This window comes from Lagopus muta, chromosome 13 (genome assembly GCF_023343835.1).
Source record: "Lagopus muta isolate bLagMut1 chromosome 13, bLagMut1 primary, whole genome shotgun sequence".
Lineage (NCBI taxonomy): Eukaryota > Metazoa > Chordata > Aves > Galliformes > Phasianidae > Lagopus > Lagopus muta.
The window spans coordinates 13971494-13994682 of record NC_064445.1 but is presented as its reverse complement, the minus strand read 5'-3'; the positions used below and the strand labels follow the sequence as shown (position 1 = coordinate 13994682).

Sequence of the window (23189 nt, the reverse complement as noted above, 5' to 3'; positions counted from 1 at the left end):
CCCAAACCCACAGGCAGATGCCCCCTAACCCTTGGGGTTGTGTCACCTGGCCACATGCAGAGACCAGCCCAAGGGAACCATGGAAGTGCATACCACCAAACTGTTCAGACTGGGAGCTTCCTGAAGAGTCATGGCCACACACTGGGGTGATGGGAGATGAGAAGGGGGCTGGCCCACCACAGATAGCAGCTTGATTAGCTAGTTCTCTGTTAAAAAGCATCCCTGTTAAATTAGGCATGCCTAGGAGGTGTGACACTGAGATATTGCACCACTGGCAGCAACATGTTGCCCTCCTGACCTGCTGGCTGCTGCACACCTCTGTAAATTGAGAGCAAGGGGAAGCACTGAGTGATTTATGCTTATTATTTATATGATGCTCACAGTTAGTCATGGCAGTGCAGGTGAAAGCCAAGGGTACCACATGGTGCTTAGGAACTGACTGCCATGTTGACAGCAAGCACTGGGAGCGTGATTTAGGACTTTGTGACAAAGTGACAGCCCTAACTCCAACAGCAGGGCTGACCACCAGGAGACGTGGGGAAGCTTCTGTCCCACCCTGGGTTCTGGCTGGGGCTACAAGGTGGCACCTTGCAGAGGTCCCCCAGTGTCACACTGGGATCACATCAGAAGCAGCAGAGCAGGCACAGGCTGAACGGGACCATCACTCAGAAGTAACCAGAGAGGTTACAAGCAGTGCTCCGGGGCAGTGTTAGCATTTATTTTGCAACCAGAATGGACAGGGAAGCGAAAATCTGGTACACTCTGAACCCCATGGGTGGGAGTGCACAGAGGATAAGCTTGTCCTTGCACCCCTGCAAGTGGAAGGGCTGCTCTGGTGCCACACAGCACACACATGGGATAGCCTCTGGCCACACCAGCTTGTGCAGAGTGGTGGCTGGGCTCCTGAAGAGATGTAAAATATTTGCAAAACGTTTCCCTGTGACAGTAAATTAAAAGACAGCTCAATACCATGGGATGGGTTTCTCCAGCTGCAGCACCAGGTGTCTTATCTCAGATTACAATCACATTAAAAAGGCCATGGGTTGGCTGATTGAAAAACGGGGGCTCCCATCATTATGTCTGCCTGAGTCTGCCTGAATTGAAGAACAGATCCTCCACTGGGAATATTATGTCCCTGTAGCTGTTCAGGTCTTCTTAGGAAGGGAACAGGATCTGCTTAGAGCAAATAGAAGCCATTACAATCAGGATAAATTAGTAATGGTGAGTGGGAGAGAGAGGAGGAGAGAAGAGGTTATTGTGTTTTTTCTTCCTACAGAGTGGGTGTCTGAACTACTTACATTGCCAGAAAGCAGCTCCTAAGCTTCCCCTCTGAGCCCAGCACTTGAGCTTGCAGCTCAAGAGCTGCTTTGGATTGTTTGCAAGCCAGGAGGATGGCATTATAGGTTGCTAGATGCATGAAATCTGTTTTCTGCTCCTATCAGTAGCGTCTCATGTTTATAGTCTATTGCAGCACAGGCAGGTCTGCAGAGCAAGAAAAAACAAAATATATTTCCATTCACTTTGTTCTATGCCTCTAAACACAAGCCTTTATCAGAAGCTGTAGTTCTTGCTGTAGGCTAATTGTGGGGGTCTTCAGGCTGCAGGCAGTGGGACTGGTTGCATGGTACTATATATTTGGTGCTTCATGTAACACAGAGCACCAAGTAATTTCTAATCCTTAATGCAGCCCTGGAAAGAAACCTGGAAGCTAAGCAGCAGAACTGCTGTCATCCTCAGGTCTTCCTCCTTTCCTCCTAGGACAATCCAACAAAGCAGGGCTGGTTTAGCAGACTTAGGTGCACAGCCCAAAGACACGTATAATGAGATTTTATAGAATTTTAAAATGCAACCATCTTTCTGCTTAAGCAAGCACCTGCTTAAGTGCCTTACAAGGAAATGAATGCACCGCCACCAGCAGGCTGTTCACAGCAGGACTGCAACCCAGAACACACCAGCACCAACCTGCTGTGACCACCAAACCTTGCAGGCTGGGCCTTTGCTCCCACCGGTGTTTTTCCAAAGCCATTAGCAGTGACTTCTCTCCACAGCCCTCCTGGAGGCTGGCGCTCAGTTTTGTGCTGCTCTGAGCTGATCCAGCACCCTCCAAACACTGGCACATTCAGAAGGATGGGAGAAGCTGATAAGCACTCCAGAAATGGGAACAGGTTCCCTTAAGCCACCCACTTTTGCTTCAACCTCATCACACATGAGCCCTCTCCTGCTCACACAGCAGATCAAGAGCTGGCTCTGCAATACCAAACCACACTCAGAGTGCCCTCGTGGCCCCAGGGACTTCAGCCAGCCCCTCACTGATGCCCTGTTCCTCACAGCAAAGCTGCAGGTACAAAATGCCTCTACATAGAGCACACTCCCTAGGGAGAAGTGGCTGATCCTCCAGGCTGATCCCATGGGAAGGGATCTCTATTCTGGGAGATTTCTATGCATCAGTAATATCTTGTGCAGCAGTGCTGCTGAGTGAGCAGCTCCAGTAACACATACCTTATGGCATCTTTGCAATCCCAGTATCTTCTGACAACCTCTGTGGTTGTGGCAGCAAGGGACTTCTCCCAGGCATCTGTTGGAACACCAAGAGCAGACAGCCATGACACCTGATGGGTGGAAAACAGGCAGCTGAACAAAAAAAAATATTAGCCTATGGAAGCTATACAAGTACAAAATGGCCAAACAATACAAACTACCCAACCAACTTTGTGCTGAGAACACACAGTTTCAGTTATCAGGAATGGAAGTGTGATTCTTTATTCAGGTTTTCTATTTGATACATTTTTGAGTCAATTCGACAAGCCTTCAAAAATACAGTAAATCTCATTTAAATAGTGTTACTACATGGGTTTATTCAGGCAGCATAATTTACTCCCTGAATCATCACAGTATTTCTTTTTTTTCCCCTGTCTTGGTGAAGGATAGAGCCGAGCAAATATTGGTAATGGATAATTAACTCAACCACTTGTTTTCCATCTCCTCTAAGACACTCATCTGCTGGATGTTGTTCAAGATTCAGCAGTTATTTTTTTCTTTAGTTAGTTTCCCAGTTATTTTTGATAGTTTGATACCTGTGATATGAAAGATTTGAATACATACAGGCCACAGATTATACGTGCACGAGGAGGAAGAAATAATTTCCAGAATCTTGCCTTCTCTTCTCTTCTTGCTTACAAGATTTCAAAGAAAAAGTTACACAGATAAGGTATAAACTCAAAAGGAGCACATTTACTCTCAAATGCAGACCATTCATAGAAAGTAGCTGCCCAGCTCAACTGCAGACACTGATATTTTTCTTTTATTTTAAGCAGATTGTGCCTAAAGGTAGCACCCTGCAACACATCAGCCTGCCCAGCCCCTGGGGTTACCTCTGTACCCAGCAAGGGATCAGTGACCACAGGACTCGGCCCCAGGAGCTGCATGCAGGGATCCCTGCTGGAACATGTAGCACTGGTACTTGCCTGCTTGTAGTCTTAGAAATGAATTTTTAAACACACTACATGCACTGAGTCTTATACTTTCATATATCTTCTTATAGAACTCTGCTTAACCCACTCTACAACGAACCAGTAAATACAGGTAGAAATATTTCAACTTTTTTTTTTTTAACCAATTACTATTAAACTCACGTTATCGTAAGCCTATGGCCCTGAGTTTACATATATAGCAGGCACAGACAACAAACGTCAGCATCGTAAGCCACATGCAAACAGGCACTGACCTTATATTCACAAGCTCCTCCACTCCCCCGTGTGTCACTGACAACAAAAGTGCCTTAGTTTTGTGGTTCTTTTCCCCCAGATAAAGTGCTTTCTGCATAGTAAGTGACACAGATAAGACAGGGCAAATTTTACTGCCTCAAATACAGCCGTGTTGCAAATGCGTGTGTGGTTTGGCAGTGTAATCTTTTACTCTGATAAACCATTAAATGCCAAAGAAAGCTCCTTAAGTTAATCAGGGCTTAATTTAAATAAACAAGCTACTGAAAGATTAACAAAAATCCTCAAAGAAGTCTGAATACAGAAACAACCTGCTCACAAAATCCTGGGCCAAGTCCATAGCAGCCACCACTCCGGCATGAAGCTGGGCCACTGACACCCTTTATCCCCTTTATTGGCACCGCTGGTGAAAAAGACAATAATTTTCTGAAAGACCAAACAAACACTTCCAGCTCTAGTTGTGTAACAGCAGTGCTTGTCCCAACTGCTGCACATGAGGAGCAGCAGGAGGGATGGCTCTGTGCTCACAATGGAAAGCAGTCAGACAAACCTCCTGGAGGAAGAGCTGGGCCTGCCTGGCTGGAGGCTCCTGCAGCACCATCCACATCTGCAGGTACAGCAGAAATCCCCCAGGAGGAATATGGATAAGGAAACATTTGGGGTGAGAGCAGCAGTCCTGCAGGTAGCTCACTGCAGCCACCAACAAGCAGGCCTCTTTGTGGAAGTTCTCTTGTATGTATGCATAAATATTTACATGCTGCTGTTTTATCCCATGGAGGTACTAAAGTGACACCAGGCTAGAACCCATGTAAAGTCTCTTTGGGTTGACATGCTATATAGACCAAGTCCTTCATTAGGTTAGTCATTAATTAATTCTGCTGCCCTATGGGCCTTCTCTTACTGCTTTCAGTACCATAACTGGTACATTTTCAAGTATTATCTTTCTCCAACTGCAAAACCACAATCTTTGTTGTTTGCCCTGACAGCTGTTGATTATCTCCCAGATGTCTTCATTTCATGAAAAACTCTGGTTATTTTAACCATCAAAGTTTTCTTTCATTTATTTAGAACCATTTTGCTCAGCTGAATATTAGTGCTGTTTGAGTTAAAAAATAGAATCAACACATTAAAGAATATCAAAATATTCACAGAACCAAAATCTAAAATGGGACAACTACGAATATATATATATACATATATTTCTCCACAACATTTCACTTACCCTTGGGCAAAAAAGGGTCATTCTGACACGATAAAATATAACACCTCTTTTGCTTGCAATGTCATTACTCAGACCATGCTAAAGACAGGCACAAGGAGACCAGCTGATGACTAAAGAAAAACATTCTATTTAATCACAATATGTACATCCAAAGTACAAATCACAGAGCTACATTTCAAAATGCATTCATAACATCACTCTATCACTGTTAGAGTGTGCCAGACACAAAACTCTTGCAATTACTGACAAGAAGGTTGCTCTAGCTCTGGACAACTATCTGACAGGCATCAGGTGAGAGGCAGACAAGAAGGGGAGCAGGACATATGGAGGCAGGTGGTTACCCTAGTCCTCAGCTCTGCAGCTTCCCTTGGCATTCGTTCACTCCCTGCTTACCTCTCCCAGGATCTCCTGCGTTCCACTGCAGTTCTGACCATTTTTCCTGACCCATTATGCCAGGCTAACGCAAGACTGCTCCCTACATCATTATTTTATACTGAAATGTTTTGCACACAAGGCATTTCAAAGATGCTATTAGGTCCATTAGCAATGTAATGTTATTTTACAGTTAGGCAAGCACTTCAATTCATATTGCACTGGAACTGTTTTAATAGAGTAACTTGCCTGAGGTCACTGACGAAGCCAGTGGGAAAGCTAGGAAAGCAGCTCTTGATTGCAAAATCTTACTAGCTGCAGGACCATCTCTTTTCTCTTTTGTATTAAAGCAGGAAGGATTTAATATATTGAATTCTTGGTTGTTATCCTCCTTGGATTGCTTCATTTTCTGTTTCAAACAGTCCTCTCTTTCTTTAGATTCACTCTGGATCTCAATTTCTTTCATGGTACAGATGTGTTGCCACCAGTGACAAATGCAAAGCTCTCATTTTCAGCCTGTGCTGCCTGGTGACTTGGAACAATTCTACATAAAGTACAAAGTGTACCACCTGCAGGTAAATATGCGTGATACCACAGCGAAGCTTCAGTACAACTACATCTCTGCATGGGTTAAAAAAAAAACAACACAGTACAAGCAAGAGTAAAAAAATAAATAAATATCTGGATTTCCTCTTTCCTGCTGATGTTACCAGTGCTTAATGGATTCAAACACACTCATTAAATAAAAAGGTAACATTTCTTCTTGTTCAAAATCAAGCATAGCATCAGTTTGGCACTTTCCAGGTCTTCCATCAGGGAACAAATTGTTAACATTTAACATCTCCAAAGTGCTGCCCATGAACTGCCTTACTAACCTTACGATTGCCAGCCCCATGGTCTCTATCCCCTCGGGGTGGGAAGTTTCCTATATCTAACAAACAGGTTCAGCCTTGCTCTAGAACACACAGTAGGTTATTTCAGTTTTTTCCTCCCTGCCAACGAGCGTAGTGGCAGCAACCCCTCAATCCACTCATTGGTAGCAGACATCATCTCCTGCCAAAAGGCCACCTCCTCTTGTGTTGAGTCCATCCAGTCCACGGGGATGCCGTAGCTCAAACCTGAAGAGAAACGAGGAGATTGGTAACGTTGGGAGCTGCATAAGGAGCTTCCACTCCATACAAAAAAGTACTCACTGAGATACAACTGCTGCAGGTAGGGCCTTAACCTAAAAGGTGCTGAGTTCCTGTCAGGAAGTTGCTCTGTAATCACCTCCTGTTCTTCTGCTAATGATCTCCATCTTACACCAGAATTCAGTATAAAAGCCACAAAACACAAGAATCCTAAAAATAACCTAGCAAGGAAAACAAGGTTGGGCTCAAGTCCAGTACTGCTTTTTTTGATGTGGTAAAGAAGGTCTACAAGGTTTGGCATTCCTCCTGATTTGTTGTGAAGAGGGACAGGTATTTGTTAAAATTCTTTTGCTCTACACTTCATTTGTACAGGAATCAAATATATGATAGTGTAAAAGTGTGCATATTAATTCCAAACTGATTTTCCAACCACATTTTCACGTGCCGACTACTTGTCAAATAGATAAAAGTCTAAACTTGGATCACAACTAATCCTGGGTTTGATATTTCTATGTGAACTTCCCACTGGTTAGTTCACAACTCTCTTGGTGACATGTTAGAGATTGAAAACAGAGATCACACAGTCAAATCCAATAAATGTGTACCTGTATCCAACAAATGAGTACCTGCAAGGCAGATCTTCAAGCTACAATAAGGCTCTTCCTGAGTCCCTCAAGGAACAGTCACCTTTTATTACATCCCCCACCCTGAAATCTTCTGCTTGTCTTTCATCTTTCAGAGACCCCTATTGCTTAACAGTAAGTATAGCTAGCTTACAAATCCTTACATCTCCTACCTACCAACTACAAACACACTACCTGTCAAAGCTAGGCACGGGGTACACTGAAAGTTAGGATAGCATGGTTAGCAAATGGCACCTCTGCTGTGCTCTTTGAGCACTTCATAATCTAAACTAAGAGAAGTAATTTAAAAAATAAGAACACCTTAATCTACACCTAAACAACTCAATTTCCAAACCGTTGATGTTGTCTCAGTAATGACTGAGATAGAACAACTACTGCATCAAGCTCTGTTTTCCAAATATTAGTTATTCCTGCTACTGTAGTATTTCAATGAAGGAGATGAGGACAGAGTCACCAGGTGGTGCTGTCCCACATGGCTTTCAAGTTCTTTGTCTTCAGCTCTGAGCACTTTGCACTGGGAGGAACAGCAAAATAACATTGATTTTCAATGCTGCCTCTTTTCCTGCAGCAGCAGGAAAATTCTCTGCTGGACCCACGCTGATTCTTGAGTTTTGTCAGACCTGTGAGTTGACATGGCAGAGAATGGGGGAACAGAGGGTTACTATCACAATACCAGGGCCTCTTGCATCTCAGACACAGTGCAAGTATGAAGCCCCTTAATAGCTAGACACTCTCCATATCTGGTTTCTCCCTAAGAGCAAAATGCTCAGCAACTTTCCATTATACCACTTGGCTCAGCAGCAGTATAATGGTATTCATTTAATGTAAAGGAAATCACTCACCTGTCCCAAGGCCCAGCCTGATTCCTCCAAGGAAATGGTTGGTTAGTTTTTCATGATCCCACACAGTCAGTTCAACACAAGCATCCTTCAAGTCCTCTGTATGAAAGCCATCGTACACAATAGTGTGATTGAAAACAGGGTTTGTGTCTCTTTTTACGACTCGGGTCTTTTGGTAGCTCTTCTTACTCGTGTCTGGAAGCACATAGCTTTGAGAGGAAAAAAAATACAGCAAGTAGTGTAAAATATCACATGAGGTTTCATTAGTGTCTACAAACTTTCTGGGCCTAAACAGGCCTCAGATCTGAAGTAAGGAGTAATTGGGTCTCAACATAAGAAATCCCTGTAAATTTAATGGGGAATCTTTACAATCCTTGGAGTAAACTTTCTTTTCCCAAGAAAATCAATTTTGTAAGCAAAGATTCTTAGAAAGGAAGGATGCTTAACAGATCCTGCTTTAGGAAAAGGGTTTCTTTTTTCTTCTTTTTCTTCTTATTCTTTTTTTTTTTTTTCCAAAGTGATATTTTACACTAAAAAATGGGTTCTAATTCCATCATCTGGATGCCCAAGAGGATATTTCATAATGGACACTTACCATTTCACAAAGGAGTCAACTCCAGAAGGACGCAACTGCAGAAGGTCCTTGACATCTTTGACCCAAATGTGAACTTCACCAGAGGGAGGATTCTTGGGACCTGCCATGCAGTACAACAGAAAGCTCTCATGACAGACCCAGCAATAGCTAGCAAGGCAATGAGCTTCCTCTCAGGGACCCAAGGAAGCAGTGATACAACCTCTCTGCACACCACTCCCCTGGAGCTGTGCTCTGTTGGGCACCACAGTGCCATGATCACGGTTGCAGGAGGCTCCTGACACAACCTGCCAGTGATGCATTGATGCAGGAAAGGAGAAGGAACTACTGGGGAAACCCAACCTTCTGCCTGTCCCAAAGTAAGAGGAGCTGCGTGCTGCTGCTACAGCATCACAACACCCCACCATGCCCATGACAGCTGGCGAGTTTTAGCTTGTTGAGCTCTTCCTCTCTGTACAATTTCCCAGTAAATCCAATATGTGAAAAACAGATGTAATCTGCAGACGGTGCTGTCAAGCACTGTGGTTGTCCCTTTGTGCTGATCCCTACGATCTTGCTCTAATGAGATTACTCTTTAACCAGCCCACAAAACGATGAAGCATTACAAGCTACATACCAATATACAGGCAATACTTCTTAATTTATGAAATACATCTTACCTAGGCTTCCTGGAGGGACATACTTAATAGACAAATTCATCACTCCTCGATGATCCACGCCATTAACAGCAGAAAGACTCTGAAATAGAAAGAGATAAACAAGGGCTTGTGTTAACATAGCATGGCAAACAGCTTTTGATTCAAATACAGGGGGACAAATAGACCAGCTCTGCTTCTTATAGCTGGCACAGTCTATTCTCAGGGCTACTTTGTGACTTTGTTCTCAAACTCAGTCCCTTGGAACATAATGCTTCAGGATTCAGAGCAGGGTTGCCCTTCCAGAAATGTCCAGTTGGACAAAATCACCTTTTTTCTGAAAGCCTTTATTTTATGAAAAGGGATCTTAGGTCAAACCTCTGAACACAGGAGCAGGCAGGAAGCTGTACCAGTTTTACAAAAGGTGGCACCTGAGTATTTACCTGTCAAGGCATGTCTAACTGCATCACCTGGTACTCTGGTGTCTGTTTTTTAAGGGATGGTCTTTTATGTGACAAGACAGAGAGGCAGCCATGTCAGAGTTTCTGCTGATTAGTGTCAGATCACATTTATGAAAGTGTCACCAAGTAAGACCCAAGAAGGCCTGCGTTCAGAGCACTAAATACTGTGCTAACAAGTCTAGGGCTTGTGGGTGTTTCCAGTGCTTCCCTAGGCAAGAGCTGGGCCTCTAAACACCAGCCAAAGATCTCTGAGTCTTCCCTTCCCTCTGGCTAGGGCATACAAGTCCCAGCTGCAGGGACCACTGGCTTCCAGCCAAATGCCCACTTACACCAAAGACGTGGCAGATGGGGCTCAGCAGGAAAAGCCCTGAGTTAACAGTGCATGGCTCAAGCAGCCAAGAAGGATTTCTGCCACTCCTAAAGGCTTTGGGGTTGGGCTGGGAAGCAGAATTGCAGCTGAGATGCACTTACCCGGGGCTTCAGTGGATACCAGTTGAGTTTTCGGTTGCTCCAGTCCCAGCTGGCCAAGTCTAACTCGATCTCTCCCAAGAAACTATTACGTCCCAATGGGTCATTGTGCCAAACAGAGAGATTCAATTTTTGGATCAGCAATACCATTTTCTCTATTTTATACTAGAGGAAGAAAGAGAAATCAGGTTGCTCTTTTTTTTTTTTTCTTCAGTTTTTCTCACAACTGGAAATATACTACTCAAAAACTTGAATTACTCTAAGACACTTAAACCTACTCCACACATGCTCTAAAGAACTGACCCCATTCTGAACATCTCTTTTTGTGCTGCAGCCTGACAGTCAGCCACCATGAGCCTGACAATGCTTGTCTGCTGAGCACAGGGAAATTCAGTGCTTCATTCTTCATCAAGAAATAATATTTTTTCAAGAATTATTAACACAGGCTTGGGCATTGTTAAATAATCCTCCATGCTTTGGTAAGCAAGATCACAGGATAAGGACCTTTCTTAATAGTGCCATGTCTTGTAACTGCAAGCCAGAGAAGGTAAGAATACCTCCTTGTTGTGACAGCAGCACAGGCTCACAGGTCTCTTCTTCCAAAGGTCACTGTATAGTTTTGTCACAGAAATCTTGGGTGCCACCCAAGTGAGTACAGAAGAACTTTCAACATCTCTGCCCTCATGAAACCAAGGGAAGAGCAGCGCAGCAGGAGACAGGAGGAGCCCAGCAGATAGGCTCCTTCCAGACCTGACCAGGGATAGGTGCCTGCTACAACACAGGTTTTCAGAGCATGGATGTGTTCTTACCCTTAGCACTTCATTGTAAACAGGATTCACAGTCCTTTTCTTCACTGAGGTTTTCCTCTTACCCATTCTCGCTTTGTCTGGGAGCAGGTAAGTTTTAACATACCTGGAAAACAAAACCAAAAACAACAGCTGAATACTATTCAATGTTGCCAAGCAAGCAAGACTTCTGGATGGTAAAATGGACTTTATGGAAGCAAGTCGACTCTGTAAGGGCAGAACTAATTGAGAAACCTGTTGGGATATTAACTTGTCTTGCACATGAAGTTATAAATCTCACTAGGGATGGATGGATGCCACCAACCTTCAGAACAGAACAAGCAGTTCTCTAAGCAGTGTGGAGAGCCAGCAAGGACATCTATCAATTTTCTGAAGTACCCGTAACTATAGCAAATCTGTGCATTCAAAATCTGGGTGTAATTAGAAGAGGTGGAATGTCTCAAGAAGCCTGATTATAAATCCCTCCTTTTCGAAATTCATATCCAAGGTTATTTTTATCGTCTTTTAAAACAGATTACCATACAATTACCATTGTGCCACACAGTGGTGCTTCTTTTCAGACTTTCTTTCCACATAAACATGTGTCTACATCACCAGAGTTACTACTAAAGTGTATTCACCATGGGGAGACCAAGTTTCACATGGTTACATAGAGAATATATTTCAATGATAAAAGGAAGTGCTCCTGTAGTGAGCAAGGTTTTCTCAATCTTATTCAGGTATGTGTCTGTGGCAACACATTTACTGATGCTGGTGGCTCTAAAAACATCAAGAAGGTTAGTGGTTACTGCTAGAAAACACCCAGCAGTCTAGAAGTCGAGAGGTAGGAAGAAAAGATGGGATTTTACAAGAAAATTCGTAAGAAAAAAAAGAAAGCTCTTCAGAACACAAAGTTCAGCAGCAGAGAAGTCATGAGGAATCAAAGTGAAACATCACTCACGGGTCAGTCCTGTCTTTCTTCTCATCCACAACAGCCAGGTCCTTGCACTGGGACACATGAACCTGGAACTCACGGTTCTTCTCATCATAGTCCAGTGCAAATTCCACAGTACCCTGGGCATCCACACTCCCAAAATCGCCGCTGTACACACTGAGCACACTGCCACTCACCTGCCAGGTGGAAGAAGAAGGTCACACCACTGAAATAAGCACTTTGCTGACCTGTTTTCTGGACCAACATGTGCATTCCTGGAGAAATGATCTGCTCCCTCTGTCTTCAAGTATTACTGCATCCTTGATGCAGAAATGATGAACATCTGCAGCTTGCACAAGCAAGGGTTTGAGGACATGAATAAAAGTCTCACAAAGATGCAACACCCTATAACAGGACTAAGAAGCACTGATTTCCCAAGTGCCCAAAGCTTTGGGAAACAGTGAAATATCACTAGTAAGAGCACACAAGTCTTATCCCTCTCCTGGTGCTACCTATACTAAGGGCTGCTATTCTGAACCAGGCTCATCACTAAGAAATATATTGAGAGAACTTTAACTATCTTCATATACACTTATTATTTATGGTAGAGATAGTCATCCTATTGTCATTCAGTTTTAAAAACAGGCTACTAAGAACGATATCAGATTAGAAATATAGAGAAAAAATGACCATTACTGTCTTGTTGCTTGCTGACAAAGTGCAGAGAGCTGTAGAGAACAGGAACAAATATATCCTGTCCTGAAGAGGCACTGTCCCACTTTATGGGAAAACACCTGTCACAAATGCAGAGGAAAATGAGTTTTCTTCAAGTATCAACCAGGAATGAGGCACTCAAGAGCCACTTGCTTTCCCAGAACAAACTGGATTTGCCCAAAGGCCTTGAGCTTCTCTTTCCAAGGCTTCAAATCTTTCTCTAATAGAAAGTCAAGAAAAGGAAATAAAATACAGCTCCAAAAAGATGAGAATTTTCTATTGCACCAATCACTTACGATTATTGATGGGATACCATAAAAGCTAATGCAGTTTACAAAGCAAATAATTAAACTTCTTGGGACTCTTCTGTGGTACAATCATGAATATTTATCAAAAAACTTTCCTAGTAATTAACCCAATTCTTTTCTTTCTCCCCCCCATTCCTTTTCTTTCTGAATTAAATGCTATGGTAACCTATAAGAATCTGCTAAATATCTTCTCTCAATCTGAGGAGATACATTTCTCATCTCATCAGGATATTCAACCCAACAGAGAATTCTAAATCAGATTTTCAAAAGCATTTATGTCACTTGTCACAAAAGGCTCATTTATAGCTCCCAGATTCTACAGACTAAAAGGACTAATGCACCCCCAAGCTAAAGCTTTTTAAATAACATATTTACCGACATTCCTGACCTCTCCCTACAAGCTTTTCTTCACATATATTCTTTAGATCTCACATATACACTTTGGAACTACCTATACTAGTAATAAAGCAAATTAAAGCACTTTTAAACAGCCCCCCACAGAACACTGTCTCTAAGGAATCCTTTTAAATTGCCTAAAAAATGCACTCAGCTTTTGTCAGCTTTCCTTAGAAGCTGAACTTCTAAACCATCCTGTTGCTATCAAATTCTGAGCTCCCTTTAATTTGTTGATTAAGTGAAGGAGAAGCTTGCAGAGGGCTCCAGTCTGCAGTCCCAGCCCTCTCAGAGCCACTCAATAGCTGTGTTTAATTCCCCCACCTAGAGAAAGGCCACTCCTCTCTTCCAGGCTGCAGCACACTTTGCTCCACACTTTGGAGCAGAGGCTGCCTCTTACTCTGAATTTGTCTAACAAGGACCTAATGAGGATTCCTAATTTGAGATAGTACCTGAAGACACTTCTTTAATGCAGGTAATTAGCCATCACTGTTCTTTTAAATCGAGTACCACGCAGAAACCAATGTGATTCTCGAGGCCACGTCATCCACATCAGCCTAAATGCAGCATCACTGCATCCAACTGAGAAATGCTTTCTAGCAAAACATACACATTAAATACCTACCGAGGAGACAGATGCCATGTCGGAGGAGTGGCTGCCAATGCTAGGAGTCTTTTTGTGCTTGCTAAACTGGAAGCTGATTTCCGAAGCCGTGTCTGATTCTGTCTGCTCAGAAAATAACAAGCATCTTTATGCTCTGCCGTATAAGCACTTCCCAACACTACAGAGGAAAACCAATAGCTCAGCAGAGTCCCATTAAGCAGAAAGCAGGTTAGGAGAGCGGAGGGGAGTGCAGGGAATCTCCCCAGAGGCACTGCCTCTGACCGGCAGCAAACGTCATCATTAACTGCCTCCAAACCACCTGGGCTCTTGGGAAGGGCACATAACATTGTGATTTGAGGCAGAGGGAAAGACCAAAACTCCTACAGGACCAAAAGGTTGGTGTGGATTACTAGGGACCCTTTTCTTACAGCTTTTAGAATTTTTATCTTTTTTTTTAATGACATAAGCAAAGCATTCTCTAGGGCAAGTACTGCCAGTGTCCCAGAAAAAGATTCTCGTGGACCCGACTGCTGTTTAAGGGATGCTAGGGAAATTATTTCAGTCATTTCTGGTATCTATCCTACCTCAGACAACAGGAGAGGAGAGGATCTGCTCAGTTCTTTGACTCTTTCAGGTTCAAGAAATTGATGGGGTATCAAAAGAGGTTTACTGTACGCTGTAAGTACAAATAGAAAAGAGGCATCAAGATAAACTGTCAGAGTCAGGAAGATGTAAGAAAGACACTTGTTTGTTTGTTTGTTTAAAGGCACAAGGCGGGAGGAAAAGCTTGTGGGAGGCATTTCCTCCAGCTCTGCCACCAGTCACTGAAGGTGAGCCCTCCCCAGGACACAGGCTGCTGGCTAGCTAAATGCTGTAAAAGCTACTCTCAGCGTGCTTTCATTCCTGAGTAGGAGTGTCCAAACTCCCTCTAGTGGCTAATTCAATTTATCCACTGCCCGAAGCACGTGTAACTTCTTTGCTCTACATCCTCCAGCTATGTAGATTTAATTTAGAACAAAAGCATGCAGATCCACCCCCCATCAAAGAAACCAAACACGCTCACATTTCCATCTCATAGCATGTGTAAACAGTATTTCCCTGTCCAAACGATCTGTAAAATACTTAGACCTATAATTTCACTGTTGCAACCACCTCTCAAACATACTGCTAGATGGACAAAGAGGTGGAAATAGTCTGCTATATAAAAAAAAAGCAGCTTCAAAACAGGACCAACTTCCACAACAACCTAAGAAGATGGCCACTGAACTGCTTAAATGTTTAAATAAAGCCTATCTGCTCCGTATTTATCTTTTCTCAGTAACTTCCTCGATGACTAATATCATTCCAAAATGACTGGCTTGTTTTCAGATGACATATGCACATATACGTTGGTGCTGAGCGTTAGCTCTGATGATACACTACTCAATGCTCAGAATACCAAAAGGCTGTTTGGTATCTCCAACAGCCAGTAAAGTGTTAAATAGCCTTTTCTGCAGGCTATTTGTTATACTGTAAACGAGTGCAACTTGGTAGAAGGTTTCCTAGGATGAGGTTTGTGGCTCTAAATAAGCTGCAATGGGGAAAGGCTAAAATCTTTGTCATCTGCATGAAGACTACATCACTGAATGGCAATGCATGTAGGACTTGAAGCTTTCAGCCATCGTGTTTTATGACTTGCATTGCTGCTTCATATGACAGGGCATACAGTTGCACAAGGACAGCATGGGTCAGTTGCACGCAGACAGGTCAATGCAGCATGCCCCATTCACCAGCTGCCTGGGACAGCCCAAAGGGGACTCCCCTCCATCCCATAACCAGGGATCAGGTTGACTTAAACTTGGCCTTATTGTTTCCTCTAAGCTGCTTTACCCTACTCTGGGCAACCCCCAACCTCCCCAACTCAGTCCCAGCATACTTGGCCATACCCCTTCGCTTTTAGACACGCTCATGGCTGTCTTCTTGAGCTTGCCAGCTTTCCTCTTCTGGGGACATGTACTGGTTTTCCTGGCCACAGAGGCTGCTGCTGCCTTTCTTCAGGCCCTCTCCCTTGACTGATGCTTTCTTGGGCTACTTGGTGGCACAGACAGGTTTCTTGGTCATGGGCTTCTTCTGCTTTTGCTGCTACTTTCTTGGTTGCCTTCTCTTCAGTTTCTCTTGGTTTCCCCAAGAGGAACTGCCAACATGAAGTGTGCCCCAGCTGGTAGCTGAGGAAATCAGGCTAGCAACCTGGGGCTGCTCTGGGAAGGGCCCAGATATAGGCCCAAGCAAGCGTGTGACAGCAGCCTGTGGCACAGCTCGCATGCTGGATGCAAGGTCTGCCACGTCTGATTGATCCACTGAGCAGGCTGCCATATAGGTCCCATGGTACTCAGTGGTGGAAGAGGAGATGAGATTCTTGCCAACCGTTTGAAGCCTGCTTGCGTTTTGCTGCGCACACTGAGTGACGTACCATCAATCTAGCTGTAATTTCCTGGCCTTGAATTTAATTTTAGGTACTATAAGCTCTCTAATTTGATGATGAAACAATATGTCATTTTCCTTGCTTTCCTTCCTTCTGTTCTAGCACAGAAGCACCAGGGATGCAAAATTCATACATAATACATTGCCTTCAAGAAACTTAAACTAAAATGCAGAAAGAAAAGCATTACTCACTCTCTGTGGTTGTGTAAATGTTCACCATGCTCTTTGCAAGATTAATGCTGTTTGCTTGGGCCAAGGTTTGAGCAGCAGGAGAATGATCTCCATCTTCCTCTGGAATATATGAAAAGTCAAATTGACATAGTGAGTAAACAAACACAAATGGGCAGAATGTCAGCAGGCATGAATGTCTCTCTCCCAGCTACTCCTTCTGCTTAGAGCAAGCTGCAGTTGTACAGTTACACAAAGTTACTGTGGGCAATCAGAGCTCACATTTTGTTTTAACATGAACTTTTGCCCATATTATCAGTCCTTACAAGAGCCTGTCAAACCCAGAGGAAAAAGCTGATAAAGTGGTAGTACTCCACTGTGTAGACTCACTCTAAAGTCCACTCCAAAGTAGACTCCACTGTGACGGAGAATGTGGTATCAGAACCCACAAAGCTCAGACTCCCTGTCCAGTCCATTCTGTTTGCAGCTTACTGGTGGATTCCCAAAAGGCCCAAAGTGTCATTCAAATCCTGACTGCCAGTAGCCATATTGAAGTAGGGCAAAGGTCAATGTATTTATTAAACACTTTGCTTCACGTTTTATTTCTGCTATTTGCATCAGACCTATCTTTACCAGCACAAGGAATTCTGGCAGATCTACATTTGAAAAAAGCGTAGTGCTCTCAGTTAGTAAAGTTCCTGCAACCTGCTGTAGTTAGGGCTAAAGAACTGGAGATCTGTCCCTAGCTGAGGTGCTTGAAGGCAAAGTATGAGAATAGGCAGTGGTGAGAAAGGCAAAGGGACATCACATTGCCCAAGTTTACATCTCACTGCACTACAAAGAACAGTCGTTTCCATAGGTGCTGGTTAAACACATTCCACACATGCTAACCCTGTACCAATCTTAATACAGTATAGATGTAGAAGCAAAGAAAACATGCAAAATTGGAAGCATTAGGGAAGAAAACAGGCTTAGAGGTGACACTCGATGGGGTTCCCCAGGGTGCAGTTACAGCCCTCAGTACCTGAGTGAACAGACAAGTCCATCTTCCGAACAGCTTCTCTCCCTCCAGCCAGCACACTGCCTGTTGGCTGTTCTGAAGACTGGCATGTATTTTCCTCAGGTAGCTCTCCATTTATTTCCATGTTGTCATGAGTGCCCACATCAGGTCTTTGTGCTTTCTCATCATTTTTGTCATCACCTGCAGGCGCAGGCTCAATCAGTGTCTGCACCCTGCTTGCCAAAGAGCTCTCTGTGCGCTTGCGCTCCTCTGCCACAATCAACTTCTCTGTAGGCGTCTCTGGCTCAAACATGCTGCCAGATACTTCCTTGGTAGGAGACTCGATTTTGATGGAAGGCACTCGCACAGGCAATCTGGATTTCTTGGAGCTGCGCTGTGCTGCCTTCTCTTCCTCTGGCACTGATGGCTTCCCATTGCTTTCGCCCAGCGAATTATTTCCTGTAACCAGGCCTCCTTTGCTCTTGGCATATGTAGACCTCGGAGCAATGGGAATGGATCCCTTCCTCACAGGAGCTACATAGCTTGGTTCCTCCTCACTGGAAGATAAAGTTATTGTCCTTTTGTAAGGGCTTCTTGTTTTAGTGAAGGCTCCAGGTTTTTCTTCACTGTTCTGGCCATGATCTGACTGCACAGAGAGCGAGCGGCACAGCTTGAACTGCCTGCCATCTGCCTCCAGCGAGCCTGGGGACTCTGGCACACTTCCCATCATCACCGAGTCTGCTCCCTTCTCCCAGAAGTTCTTCAGATTCTTGAAGTGCTCACGATCAAGGCCAATGTCCTCCTCTTTATTACTCATTGATGAGATTGTGTAGTTCACGCCTGGCTTCACTGCCTGGCTGTTTTCCCCTTCTGTAGTCAGCAATCTCGGGCTTGCCAGTAACTCTCTCTTTTCAAGGTTGTTCTCTGCTGGCCCGAGGTGATTCACAAACTGCTCTGATCTGGAGAGACTTCTGCTTGGTTTCCTCTTAACAGGTATCTTGCTGGGAGCATAAGCTGCTTCGGGTGCATTTTTTGGTCCTGCTGTGGTGCCAGTGGCCCCATCAGCAGCTTCTCCAGTTGCACAGCTGGGCTGTGGCACAGCATCGTCTGAAAGCTTGGCAGGCGGTGGAGACAGTCCATTACCTACAGCAAAGACAAATGCTCAAAACCCATCCCACCACACCATATCCTAACTCCCTGGAAGGTCTGGGCTGAAGGTCCTCAAAGGGAAGCCAGCAGGACTTTCTAGAAACCACCAATATGTTCCCAATCCTTCCCTATTTTGAGAGTCCAGCAAGTTCCCTTTCATGTGAAGGAAAAGCCTGAAAAACTCAGCCCTTCTTTCTGCACCAAGGAGGGGAAAAATTTCACTGAGCTCTAAATTGTTGCTGTGAGTTGGGGATTGTTCACAGCTTCACATTCTGCTTGACAGATTTCATACTGTCTATTTGCTACATTCCAAAATACACTACATATTCAAAGCAGGAGACTAAAGAAATGTAACTTGGATCTATGCATTAAGGAATTGTTAGCCAAGCACTCAGTTAACCATACTGAGAGCCAGGAGGAGTTTTAGTCACTGAGGATTTTTTTTTCTTGATTCTTTCCGCCTTGTGCATAATTCATATGAATTTTGGCAGCCCATTCTTACAGGCCAAGCAAAGAAAAGCTCTTTGTTATCCATTTGTACACACAAAAAAAGCAACATGTTTCTTGGTGTTTGACTCTAAACAATGAAAATGCCAGTGGTTCACTGAACAAAAACTTTACCTTTTCTAGACAAATGCAAGTTGTCTGTTGCAGCTGCAAACGGACTTGCTCCAGTGTCACTCTCCGAGGAAGAAACATCATGTATACTGAATCTCTGAATGGAAAATAAACTCTGTCAACGTATATCCATTCACAAGACTGGAAAAAACGTCATTTATTTGAGCACAGATACAGAGAGGACAGTCTGTGGAGCCCCTGGTCAGTAGATACAGACTGTGTGAAGACCCAAGAAATAACAAAACTGAACACAGAAGATATGGCAGTAGTACCTTGTGTGATGCAGACAGCATGGCAGAAAGTCTCGGCTTTGGTTTTGGCAAGATTTTATGCTCCTCTGCAGTATCAAGAGCAGGTGTGTTGGATCTATAGAGTAGAAAAACATCTGAGCAAGGAGATCAGTGGTAGGGATGCACTGGATAGGGCATCCACTGCATAGGCAGTCTGGCAGGCTTCAACACTGATTCAGTTCTGCTCAGCTGCTTTGTCACTTTTTTTCTACTGACTCTGCCCAATATAAGGCTGCCCAGAACTAGTGCCTTCATTTTCTCCTTTGGAAGGACTGGGGGTCATATTAAATTGTCCCAGCTTGGAGTAAATATGAATCTACCACTGCAGTCAGTAGAGAACTTGATCAACAAAAACAATGGTGACACCTTCTAGGTGTCACCCAGAATTTATTCAGATCTTCCTTTCTGGGAGAAAACTATGGAGAAAAACACAGAATGTGATAGTGCCAAAACAGTCCAAAAGCCACGCAAGAGGGAGATGCCCTTTCAGGCTTGGTCCAGGAAGGAACAGGCCATGCCTATCCACACACCACAGGCCAGGCCACAGGCACACCTGGATTAATTGAGAACTTAGAAACTACAGGAATTATTAAGCCATCAACGATAGGGGATAAAAGCCTTCACACTTGTATCATAAGTTAATTACTAAGTGCTTGGTACATAGATAAAATGAACATATATCACGGGCAGTTTGCCTGACTGGTTCTGCTGTCTTTGTGAGTTTCCAGTGACAGCTGCCCTCCAGATGGAGAAGAGCAGTCAGGTTGGGCCACTGGTGAGATTTCAGATGGGAATGTTTTGCATTTAGGGTTGAATGAGAGAAACAAAGCAACATTTACAGGACTCCCACAATAAATCATTAGGACCATTGCTATGCTACTAAAGCATGTTGACTGTGTCCTTTATTAAACAACACCCATTGTTCAGCTGCAGGAGGTCTGGAAGTGTTTTCAAGGCTCATATTTAATAATTGCAGCAATTGCCACCTGTGAAGTGTGATTCCTCATTCTGCTGACAGAGGAATGCAAATGAGATGGAAGCAACAATGAATAAAAAAGTGGATATTTTAATGGATTCTCCATAGCTCACAAACATTGAGTGAGGTCACTCATTTGCTTGCTGAAGTTCTTTTATTGTGTATTTGTGCACAGTCAGCACAACATGACATCTACCAAGCCATGATGGTGAGTGCTGAGCACTGAAGGCAGTGGTTGGCACCAGCAGGAAATGAGCGGTTTCCTAAAATAGTTCATTTTGTTAGCATTGCTCCATGGGAAAAATTAAACAAATAAAAATCATAATTACTTTGAAAAACTACCCAGAATAACCTGACATGAGAGACAGCTTCCACTTTACTGACTCCTTATCAAATCATGCAGGAAAAGACCTTTCTGGCATAAGCACATTAGCTCTTAGTAATTAGGGGAGGATTGATACTCTGACAATTCCTGGAAAAAGGGTTTTAAAAGCATTCTATATAGCCTGTTACTAATACAGTCCTGGAAGCTCAGTTAAAGAACAGGATTTAATGGGTGGCATTCAATTTTTGCTAAAAACAAGCAGTGGCAGATACCTCTCCTCTCCTGTGCCAGCAGCATGCTCATGGAACGGAGGACCTGGGGCATCTTTGCTTTCCAGACTTCTCCCGATGTGCTCGTTGACCTCATCTGTAATGTTAACAATCAAGAAGTACATGTAATTGAGCTTGCAACAGCATTGTGTTTTATCTGAAGACAGCAAAAGCTTGTTAAATGAGTCCCACAGCAGAAACCCTGGGGATTTAGCGGGGGCTGCTCCTGCAGGGGAGGGGGGGTGCTTCATGGCAGCATCATTCACACTCCCCAGAGGCCACGGCACCCCCAGGCCCCACGAATCTGCGTGCCCAAAGACAGCTGCCCAAAGCCTGGCTCATGCCAGGAGCTGCTGCTTTGCTGGAAACCTTCACAAGACAATGCCGTGGTTGTCAGTGAAGTTAATCCGTTCCAGGATTTAAATTCAGCCATTTCCTGTTTTTACTCAAAGTCATCTGATCTTGGCAAACAAAGGAGGAGGCCAATAGAGTTAATGAGGAGATCCTTGTTATTTTTATTGGCACAAGGCTCAGCTATGTCTTCTGAGCTCTCAAAGACCCTGAAGGAAAAAAACAATAGAAGACAGTGACCTTTAAAGCAGGCTGCCAAGGTATAAGGTTGCATTAGCCATCTAACTGGCAAACAGGCTCTTGCTACTGCACAACCAACAGGATTAATCTCTAAAACAGCAATGAAAAAGCAAGCTTACTTTGGTAAAAAACAAACAAACAACAACAAAATCCTACAAGGTCTGCACATATGTATTCATTAGATTCATATAAGGGCTAATTTAAAGAATAAATGTATCTGTTATAAAAACTGCTATATCTCTTTTGGTCATATTTCATCGTATAATAGAAGCAGAGGCTCATGGGCTCATAGAATGGCTAGGGATGGAAGGGACCTAAAGCATCATCAAGTCCCAACCTCCCTGCTCCAGGCTGGGCTGCCAACCACTAGATCAAGTACTGGATCAGATTGTCCAGGGCCCCATGCAACCTGGCCTTGAACACCTCCAGGTACAGGGCATCCACAACCTCTCTGGGCAACCTGTTTCAGCATCTCACCATCTTCTCAGTGAAAAACTTCCCCCGAACATCTAATCTAAATCTTCCCTCCTTTAGCTTAAAATCATTCCCCCTTGTCCTATCACTATCTACCCATGTAAAAAAAAATATATATTTCCTTCCTGTTTATAATCTCCCTTTAAATACTGGAAGACCATAACGAGATGACCCCACACTTTTCTCCAGGCAGAACAAGCCCAGTTCCTTCAGCCTGTCTTCACAGGACAGGTGCTCCAGCCCTCTGGATCATTTTTGTGGTCTTCCTCTGGATTCAATATTCCAGACAGGGCCTCACAAGGGCAAAACACTCGTGACACAGAGAGACAATCACTTCCCTCACCCTGCAGGCCACTTCTTTCCTGATGCAGCCCAGTGTACCAATGGCCTTCCAGGCTGCAAGCACACACTGCAGGTTCATGTTAAGTTTTTCATGTACCAGGACCCCTAAGTTCTTCTCAGCAGGGATACTCTCAAGGGCTTCTTCTCTCAGCCTGTATAGATACCTGAGATTACCCTGACACAAGTACAAAACCTTGCACTTTGCTTTGTTGAACTTCATTAGGTCCACAAGAGCCAACCTTTCCAGTTCATCAAGGTCCCTCTGGATGTCATCACTGTCTTCTGCCATATCAACTGCAACACTCAGTTTGATGTCATCAGCAAACCTGCTGAGGATGCACTCGATTCCATCATTGATAAAGATGTTAAAGAACATCAGTCCCAAGACAAACCCTTGGGGGACACCACTTGTCACTAGTCTCCACCTGGACATAGAGCCATTTCACCACAACCCTCTGACCTTCCAACCAATTCCTGACCCACTGAACAGTACACCCTTCAAATCCATATCTCTCCAATTTAGAGACAAGGATGTGGTGAGGGACCACATCAAAAGCCTTGCAGAAGTCTGGGAAGATGACACCAATTGCCTTCCTTTGTCCACTGATGCCATTACTCCACCATGCAAGGCTGTTAGATTGGGCAGGCATGACCTTCCCTTGGTGAAGCCATGCTGGCTGTCTCAGATAACCTGCTTGTGCCTC

At 43.9% G+C, this 23189-nt stretch overlaps 1 protein-coding gene across 3 annotated transcripts in view; it reads right to left on the bottom strand.

Moving 5' to 3' along the window:
- Positions 1–2775: 2775 nt before the first annotated feature.
- LOC125699963 (synaptotagmin-like protein 2) overlaps positions 2776–23189 on the bottom strand; it is a 36703-nt gene continuing 16289 nt past the window's right edge. For all 3 annotated transcript variants that reach the window (XM_048960042.1, XM_048960043.1, XM_048960041.1), the window contains exons 4-17: positions 21082–21175; positions 19491–19584; positions 19222–19315; positions 17476–18594; positions 16476–16574; positions 14408–14499; positions 13845–13946; positions 11832–12001; positions 10895–10997; positions 10089–10250; positions 9181–9259; positions 8525–8624; positions 7933–8138; positions 2776–6434 (exon numbers count right to left, since the gene is read on the bottom strand). In XM_048960042.1, the coding sequence (XP_048815999.1) occupies positions 6289–6434; positions 7933–8138; positions 8525–8624; positions 9181–9259; positions 10089–10250; positions 10895–10997; positions 11832–12001; positions 13845–13946; positions 14408–14499; positions 16476–16574; positions 17476–18594; positions 19222–19315; positions 19491–19584; positions 21082–21175 (2660 nt within the window). In that variant the 3' untranslated portion in view covers positions 2776–6288. The remainder of the gene's footprint in view (positions 6435–7932; positions 8139–8524; positions 8625–9180; positions 9260–10088; positions 10251–10894; positions 10998–11831; positions 12002–13844; positions 13947–14407; positions 14500–16475; positions 16575–17475; positions 18595–19221; positions 19316–19490; positions 19585–21081; positions 21176–23189) is intronic.